Raw genomic sequence first — 9,007 nt, 5'->3', positions numbered from 1 at the left:
GGAGCTCATAGTCTAATGGAAGAGACAATATGCAAATAGGCAAGACATATGAAGGATAAATTGGGGGTAATCTCAGAGGAAAGACACTAAGATTAAGAGGGACTGGGAAAGGCTTCTTGAACAGGGTGAGATTTTAGCTGAGACTTGAAGGAAGCCAGAAGCCAGAGGAGAAACAGACAGAGACAGGAAGAGAGACAGACAGAGACAGGGTTCCAGGCATGCGGGATACTCAACGAAAAGGTACAGTTAGGTGATGGAGCATTCTCCAGGGTCACTGAATTGCAGAGTAAGTGGAGAGGAGGAAGGTGTAAAAAGATTGGAAAGATAGGAAAAACTCAGATTTTAAAGGGCTCTAAAGTGTAATAGATGATATTGGAGGGGGTATATTTGATGGGTAAGTGATAACTAATGGATCAGATAGTTATCTTCTTTTGCCTACCCTCCTCCCTCTCTATATCTCCCTTTCTCTCTCTTCCAGCCTCTTCTTCTTCCCCTCCCCCTTTCTTCTTCAACCTCCTTCTAAGTCTCTCAGGGTGAGTTTATGATGTTTCAGAGGAAATACTCTTTATCTTCTTTTATCTCAAATAAGGGTTTATTGGGGGGAAAACAGGAAAGACAGAGGATGAAGGTAAGGGGTTTTTCCTATTATCTGCAGTGAGATTTAGGTTGGAGGACATTGAGAGAAATGGCAATTCAGTCACTACCATGAAACAGAGCAAGTCAGTGAGAGGTATATTGACTATTGTCCTTCTTCTTCTGCCTTCAAATCAGCCAGGCCACCTCTAGCTTGATTATCCCAAGTCCCAGAGATAAACCCAGCTTTTTCCTTCAAAGTCACCACCATCAGCCAAGAAACCCAGAAATCAGTCCACTGTTGGCTCGTGCCTTCAACTGTTTCCCAGTAACATTCCAAAATGGAACCTTCCTTTGATTGACAGCTGACCAACCTCCAGCTATTGCTTGTGCATGCCTTATAATTTATCTCTTCCACAAAAGGCTGAGAGGATGTTATACATGATTCTGGAGGTAACAGGGAGCCACTTTACTTCATAGAATAAGATGGTCCTCAGTTTTAGGAAGAACAATTTTTCAGCTGAGTGGCAGAGGGACTAGAGTGGAGAGATCTGAGATGTATATCTTGGAAAGGAAAGGGGAGAGGGGGAATACATTCAGAAATAAACATGAGTTTAAAAACAGAAGATATTTAAAAAATTAAAAAGGAAAAAATTGGGGCTAAGGTAAAAGTTGCTAGGAGACACTGTTGTAATGTGTCCAGATACATTTTTTTTTTTTATAGAGCTCTGCTAAGATTTTACACTTCTCAGAAGCTGGGTGTTACTTGGAAAAAAATCATTAAATATAATTAATAGATAGGGGGAAATGAACAATATTTATTTGAATAGAACTGTTTTCACTATTTCCTCTGGACACTGGTTGATTAAGATGAAACATTGGCTAAGACTGACAGTGCCTTGCACATAGTAGGTTTTTGACTACTTGAATGGTGGTAATAAATGGAATCCTACACTTTCCAGGAGCATATCTATGCTTTAATTAAGAGATTATACGTCTAGAGAAAGAATTGTTGGAATCAGATGTTTGTGGATCAAAGCATACTTTCTTTCATATCAGTGTATTTAAGTTTTAATTTTATTTTGGGGTTTTGGTTACAACAAAGACCAATATGGGAGTGTTTTGCATGAAAATAAAAATAAAATTGAAAAAAGCAAGATTATATGGAGCAGAATTCCATTGTCTGTACTATTTTTGTTTTGTCAATAAATTTTCTCCCTTTCTTTGAGAGTCTCGTCTCTGTTTTTTGCAACTCTCTTCTCCTTCCCCCTTTTTTTGTAGATGAGAGGAAAAGAGGCTAGCCACGGCAGAGTGGCATTTTCTAGAGTAACTATTTGTAAATAAATGAACCACTTATATAGAAATGGAACCCTCCCCCCCCCCCCCCCCCCAGTTGTCCCAAAGTTGTAGTTTTATTTTCTCTGCAGGAAAAAAAGGCTCCGGACTATGTTAGAAGTATCTGCTTTGAGCATCTTTCCATTGGGGTGGAGGAGCAAAGAGATGAATAAAGAAGACTAAGTTAAGAGCCTGCGATAGAGAACTAACTATCTGTAGATTCCTAGAGTTGCGAATAGCACAGGGAGAAAGCTTGCCTCACCCTGCCAGGGGGCGAGGACCAGAAGGAGGAGTCTGAGAAGGCGGTGCCTCTTGGAGGAAGTTTACATTCTAATAGAAAACCCCGGAGAGAAAACCCAAAGCCCAACACTGGGTCACATCCACAACACCTAGAAGCCACTGTTCTCCAGTTGCTGGACTGCGACTGCTGAGCTTGCGGAGGTGACTCCAGGAGGAACGGCTTGCTCTGTGGGAGCTGCCTGTCCCGCCCCTGGGTGGGGTGAAAGCTTGAGAAGCCACAGCGAGCCTGGAGCAGAGGGAGATCATCCTCCGCAGGCTGTGAGGCCATCACAGAAGCTACAACAGACCTAGAATCAGCAGCGGTCCCAGTACCATGGGTGGAACTGCCTCCAGTCAGCTGGACGAGAGCAAATGCACTTATATCCAAGGTATGCTCTCTTTCCCCTGGAGCGCAGCGCTTTCTAGGTTCTGACTCTCTATTAACTCCTTGGGCTCACTCCATGGGGTTCAGTCTCAGCCCCAGGAGGTTGCTGCAGGACTCTGGGATGGAGTGCTCCTTCTCGAATTCCTCACACCAGCCTCACCTCGGGATCTCCCCAACCTGGCATGCTCACCTTCTCCCGCCCCCCCCCCCCCCCCAGCCCTCTCGCCTGGGGCCCCTTAGGTGTTTGAGGACTTAAAACGGTTGGATAGGGGTTCAAGGTCTTTTTTGGATCATAGAAGCCCACCCTAGAGGAATGAGAGAGGGAAATGGAGACCTTGTGGATAGCAATGAGCCGATTTTAAGAGAGAAAAGTTGGGAGGGCAGCCGTAGGTGCGGAAGTATCTGGCTGTCACTTTGCCGCTGCCCCTACCCCGTGCTCCAGACGCTCAGTGTCTTCTGCTCCTTTCTTAGAACAGTCTCTCCGGCTCCCGGGCACTGCCCGACTTGTCCTTGCTTTTGGTCGGGAAAGAGCTTGGGAATATTGTTTTTTTGCCTCCAAGGAATTCTCGGGAATCCTCAGCATAAAAAGAAGATTCCCTTCCCTAGGACGTGGGTTTAATGTCCTCTTTATGATGGGTGCTGATGGGTTTATTTCCCTAGAGGCAGCAAGAAAAAAAAAAGTCTTTTTTACTTTCTCAGATTTGTAGGGTTCCTTTCCTTGAGCCAGAGGGAAGGAAAGCAGAAGAGGAAGAGTCTCCTGTTTTGTTAGCCGTTGCTAAAGTTTATAGATATGGAGAAGCTATTTTTTGTGAGGATTTTGTAAATCCTGGACACGACAAGATGGCTCTGGAAAGATTTTGGTCTAATAACCAAACCGAAGCAAGTGAAAACTGTCAGACAGGAGTCATCCCAGTTCCCTCCCGGGGTGTTCATTCTAGGTATCTTCAGAACCTTCCCACAGCCTCCTCAAAGGAAGGGGACAGCCCTCTCAGGAGGGCTAAGGATGCCAAGTCTTAAATAAACACATCTTCACGTTAAAACTGATGTTAATGTTTCTGGTCTCAGAAATGTCCTTTATAAAGTGAGAGTAGAAAAAGCAAATATGAAACCCTGTAGTTTACTCTAGTCCTCTTTAGAAACAGCCTGAATTGGGACCCATTCTTATTTCTGACACCTGTGATTCAGAAAAAAAAAACAAAAAACAAACTTTCATATCTTTTAAGAGGAAAACAATTCTTTCCCATATTCATTTTAGATAAGAGCCCTATTTTTTTTAAACCCTTTCCCAAATTTGAACCTAGGACCTTGAGTCTCTAGGCCTGGCTCTCAATCCACTGAGCTACCCAGCTTCCTCTAGAGCATAGGACTATTAAGAGACTTTGGACATGGTCAATCCAAGGAAGGTCAGCCAGTCAATAAACATTGGTTAAGCACCTACTATGTGCCAGGTATTGTGCTAAGTGCTGGGGATTCAAAAAGAGACAGAAGAGAATACCTTTCCTCATGGAGCTAACAATCTAATGAAGGACTAAGGCAGTTGGTGTCATTTAGCTCAGAAATCAATGCAACAACCTTTTATGAAGTGGCTGCTGTGTGCAAAGCTCTTTAGTCCAGAGAAGGGAGGTCACCTTATGCTATGCTTTTAAGAGGAAAGAAGGGGAGCATAGATGACATGTTCTAAGAGGACAAGAAGATTTAGCCTTTCCTTGAAACATTGTCATGCTGTTGCTTATAGAAAGGGGAAAAGATGAGTGATTTATTTATATCAGCAAAAGAAATACAAGTCACAAGATTGTTAGGGGTGGGGATAGATAGATATAATTCAAAACTGCAAGGAGAGACTAATGTTTATGTGCTTGGAATATTATATTATGGCTTTAAATTTTGGAAGAATATCTCAGGAAAGATTAGAACCTAACTTCTAACTAGAATAGGATAATAGTTGATATTTACATAGCATTTTACATACATTATTTAATTCCATTCATTATCATTACAGAAAATAGGACTACCAGTGCCATTTATTCCCATTCTATGGATGAGGAAACTGAGACTCAGATATTAAATGCCTGGCAAAAAGTTTTACTGCTTGTGTACCAGGTTGGATTTGAACCCAAGCTTGCCTTAATTCAAATCTGGTATGTTATCTAGTCAGCATATTGTAATTGTTATTTAAAGTTCAGAATTGTTAGTGGAAAAAAGTGCTGGTCTAAGAGTCAGAGGGGATTGGGGTCAAATACCAGCTTTGATACTTCTTAACAGTGTGACCCTTGGCAAGACAATCCCCATTGGTTTTCTGAGTTATAAACTGAGGATAATGATACTTGTGCTTTCTACTGGAGATAGTTGCCATGAGAAAAAATATGCAGAACACCTCAAAGTGCTACATAAAAGTGAACTATTATTAGGGAGGCAACTGTGGTTCACTGAAAAGAACACAGACTTTGTAACCAGAAGACTGAGGTTCACGTCACAGCTCGGCTACTTTTTTAGCTATGTGACCTTCCTTGGGCTACACATTTAATATCTCTGAGCATTAGTTTCTTGATCCATAGAATGGGATTATTTGAATAATAAAATGAAATAAAATATACAATATTCTTTGTAGATTGTAAAGTATCGTCTAAACACTAGTTGTTATTAATTATTTGAAGAAGAGTTGACACTGCAAAGTTAGCTATTGTCATAACACTACATATTGCTATAGTCAAAAGTTGAGGTCTCATATAGAATTAAAATAATTACATACTCTAAAGCACAATATTATGCTGTGTGTATAGGAACTCCATGTGCTTGGTGACTCAAACAGTGGTTAGGAACTGAAATCCCATCCCCTTTGTCCCAGAGCTCTTTATTGGCTCCATCTTTTGCAAAGGTGTGTATGGTGGGGAGAAGGGAAGAGAAAGACCAAAGGCCAAAGGAGAAAATGACCACCACTTGATAATGAGACTATTAGTGTTTCACTATTAAAAAAGAAAGAAAGAAAGTGCTATTGAAAAGATGCTGGCTATGGTATATGGATGGCACATGATTAAATTATATCAAAGGATCATACCATCATTTATGGTCCTGAACCTGTCAGCTCCTTCCTTGACTATCTAGTAGGTGGAGGAAGCTTTGGTTTAATTCTTGACAGAACAGTTTTTAAGATGATGGGCAGTCTACAGGTAAAGCTTGAAAATAATTTTATAATGATTTCTCATGACATAGCTGCCAGTGGAGTCCCTGATTGGAAAGGCAGGTTTGGGACAGTTAGTTGGTTCAGTGGATAGAGAGCCAGTCTGGAGATGGGAGGTCCTGGGTCCATGGCCTCAGATACTTCCTGGCTGTATGACCCTGGGCAAGTCACGTGACCCCAATTGCATTGCCCTTACTCTTTTCTGCCTTGGAACCAAAACTTCCAGTAGTAGTAGTAGTAGTCTCTCGGTGATCGAGAATGACTATTGTCTTTGTGCAGTTTCATCTACGGTGTACCCTCATGTGGTTTTGGAGTCCAAAGGCTGAGGCGCAGAGTTTGTGGCACATGGGGCCTGGGACGCCAGTTGTTACGGGAGGTGAGGTTGTGGCCTGGTGTCGGCGTTCACGTATAGCAGCAAGACGTCAACGTTGCTCATCTTCAAAGGTGGTGGCGGCATGGTTAATGTGGGTTCGCCAGCTGCTTCTGTCAGAGGCAGCGAGTTCTAGTTGCTTTGGTGTAATGCCAGCCCACTTCAAGTTGGACTTTAGCTGATCCTTGAATCTTTTCTTTGGTCAACCTTGTTTCCTGAGTCCAGCTGACAGTTCACCATAGAATACCTGTCTTGGTATTCGCTGCGGGTCCATGCGGATGACGTGTCCAGACCATCGTAGCTGGGCTTTGAGGACCATGACTTCGATGCTGGTGGAGTTGGCTCTGACGAGGACTTCCTGATTGGTGATTCGGTCCTGCCATCAGATCCTCATGATTGACCAGAGGGAGCGTTGGTGGAATTGCTCCAACTGCTTAATGTGCTTCCGGTACAGTGTCCATGTCTCGCAACCATACAGGAGCGAGCTGAGGACCACTGCGTTGTACACTTTGAGCTTCGTCGCAGTGCTTACACCGCTGTGTTGGAGGACTTTGCAGCGCAGCCGCCCGAGTGCCTGGCTGGCCTTTTGGATCCTGGCATTAATCTCGTGGTCTAGGGACCCGTCGTTGGCGATGGTGCTGCCCAGGTGTTGACGTTAGAAAGCTGCGTGCCGTCGATTGTAATGCATGGCTGGTTAGTTGGCCTCCCTGGTGCAGGTTGGAACAGCACCTCTGTTTTGCTGAGGCTGATGGTCAGGCCAAACAGTTTTGTTGCGGTAGAGAACCTGTCCACAATGGTTTGGAGATGATTTTCTTGGTGGGCCATGAGAGCACAGTCATCTGCAAAGAGAGCTTCCAGGATGAGTCTCTCTGTTGTCTTTGTTTTTGCAGTTAGGCGGCGAAGGTCAAAGAGTGAGCCATCCAGTCGGTATTTGATGTAGACGCCCAGGTCTAGATCTATCACAGCATGTCGCAATACTTGGGTGAAAAATAGGTTGAATAGTACCGGAGCGAGGACACAGCCTTGTTTCACGCCATTGGAGATGTTGAAGCGATCGTAAGTCTCTCCACCAGATAGGACTTCCCCTGTCATGTCGACATGAAAGAGCTGGATCAGTTTGACAAATTTTGCTGGGCAACCGAGCTTGCTGAGGATCACCCACAATGTGTCCCTGTTCACTGTGTCGAATGCCTTTGTCAGGTCTATGAAGACAATGTAGAGACTCAGGTTCTGCTCAAGGCATTTTTCCTGCATTTGCCTCACCGTGAAGACCATGTCAATGGTGCTGCGATCTGGTCAGAAGCCACATTGTGATTCAGGCAGGTTCTGCTCTGAAACAGATGACAGGAGTCTGTTGAGTATAACACGGGCGAGGATCTTTCTGGCAGTGGAGAGTAGTGAGATGCCTCTGCAATTGTCACAGGCTGCTCGTGAGCCTTTGTTCTTGTATAGGGCTACGATGGAGGCATCTCTGAGTTCTGGGGGCATGTCTTCCTCTTCCCATATGCTGGTCAGCACTATGTGGAATGCCTGGAGCGCCTTTCCATTTAAGGCCTTGTACACCTTGGTTGATACCCATCTTTACCGGGTGCCTTGCCTGCACTCATTTGTTGAATGGATTTTTGGACTTCCTCTATTGAAGGAGGGACATCAAGTTGTTCAATGGAGCGGTTTTGGGGGATCTGGTCAAGGGTGCTTTGGTCTACTGAAGAGGGTCGGTTGAGAAGCTGACTGAAGTGTTCTTTCCACCTGTTGCTGATGCCTTTTTTATCTTTTATGAGAGTGTCACCATCAGAGGATAGCAAGGGAGTGGTGGTGGGTTTTGGTGGCCCATAGACAGTCTTGAGGGCACTGAAAAATTGTTTGTAGTTTTTCATATCAGCAAACCGCTGGATTTCTTCTGCCTTTTTTTTCCCACCATCGGTCTTGCATCTTCCTGATCTCACGCTGCGCTGTGGCTTGGAGAGACTTGAATCTGTCCTTTTTAGGAGCAGTGTTTGGCTTATTTTGCCACTCCATAAAGGCTTTGTTCTTCTTGCTCAATAGGTCTTCAATAGCAGTGTTGTTCTCGTCAAACCAGTCCTGGTGGTTGCTTTGTTTTGGGCCTAGGACTGCCTTTGATGTTTCCTTCACCGTGTCTCTGAACTGGTTCCATTTCTTGGTTGAGCTTCCAGTGAGTGGTCCCTTGGCAGACAGTTTGTTGTCCAGGCAGGACTGGAATGTTTGCAAATAAGATGGATCTCTAAGACCGACTCACGTTGTAAAATGTGCGAACTGTCTGGGCGTGTGGGCGCGTTTTGGATGGTGAGGCGCAATGCACATTTGAAGAGTTGCTTTAACCAATCTGTGATCTGTCCAGCATTCAGCTCCTCTCATGGCTCTGGTGATCTTTACATCCTGGATGTCTCGCCGGTGTACAATGATGTAGTCAATGAGATGCCACTGTTTTGATCTTGGGCGCATCCACGTTGTTTTATATTTGTTCGCCATTCTGAACACAGTGTTCGTGATGGTGAGTTCGAACTCTGAGCATTTGCTGAGTAGTAGTAGGCCGTTGTTGATTTTGCGCATGCTGTGTTTGCCGAGCAGTCTTTCCATCGTCATGGTCCTGGCCAATGAGGGTGTTGAAGTCTCCCAGTAGTATCAGATTGTCATTTGTGGGCACTGAGTGCAGGATGGCACTCAGGTCAGAGTAGAACTGCTCGATGGTCTCCTCTGTGCTGGTCAGTGTTGGGGCATATGCGCTGATGATTGTGGCATACTGGTCTTTGCTGAGAGGCAAAGGGATCTTCATGAGCCTCTCGCTGATGCCCACAGGCAAGTCTGGCAGCTGTTTGAGCAAACTGGTCTTGATAGCCAGGCCCACACCGTGGATTCTGTCTTCATT

The 9,007-nt window shown here is 44.5% G+C and overlaps 1 protein-coding gene across 2 annotated transcripts in view; it reads left to right on the top strand.

Moving 5' to 3' along the window:
- The first annotated feature begins 2,224 nt into the window (after positions 1-2,224).
- NIBAN1 (niban apoptosis regulator 1) overlaps positions 2,225-9,007 on the top strand; it is a 208,644-nt gene continuing 201,861 nt past the window's right edge. For both annotated transcript variants that reach the window (XM_007480957.3, XM_016430008.2), the window contains exon 1: positions 2,225-2,576. In XM_007480957.3, the coding sequence (XP_007481019.2) occupies positions 2,522-2,576 (55 nt within the window). In that variant the 5' untranslated portion in view covers positions 2,225-2,521. The remainder of the gene's footprint in view (positions 2,577-9,007) is intronic.

Source organism: Monodelphis domestica, chromosome 2 (assembly GCF_027887165.1).
Source record: "Monodelphis domestica isolate mMonDom1 chromosome 2, mMonDom1.pri, whole genome shotgun sequence".
NCBI lineage: Eukaryota > Metazoa > Chordata > Mammalia > Didelphimorphia > Didelphidae > Monodelphis > Monodelphis domestica.
The sequence above is the reverse complement of the archived record's forward strand: the minus strand, read 5'-3'. Positions and strand labels throughout refer to the sequence as shown.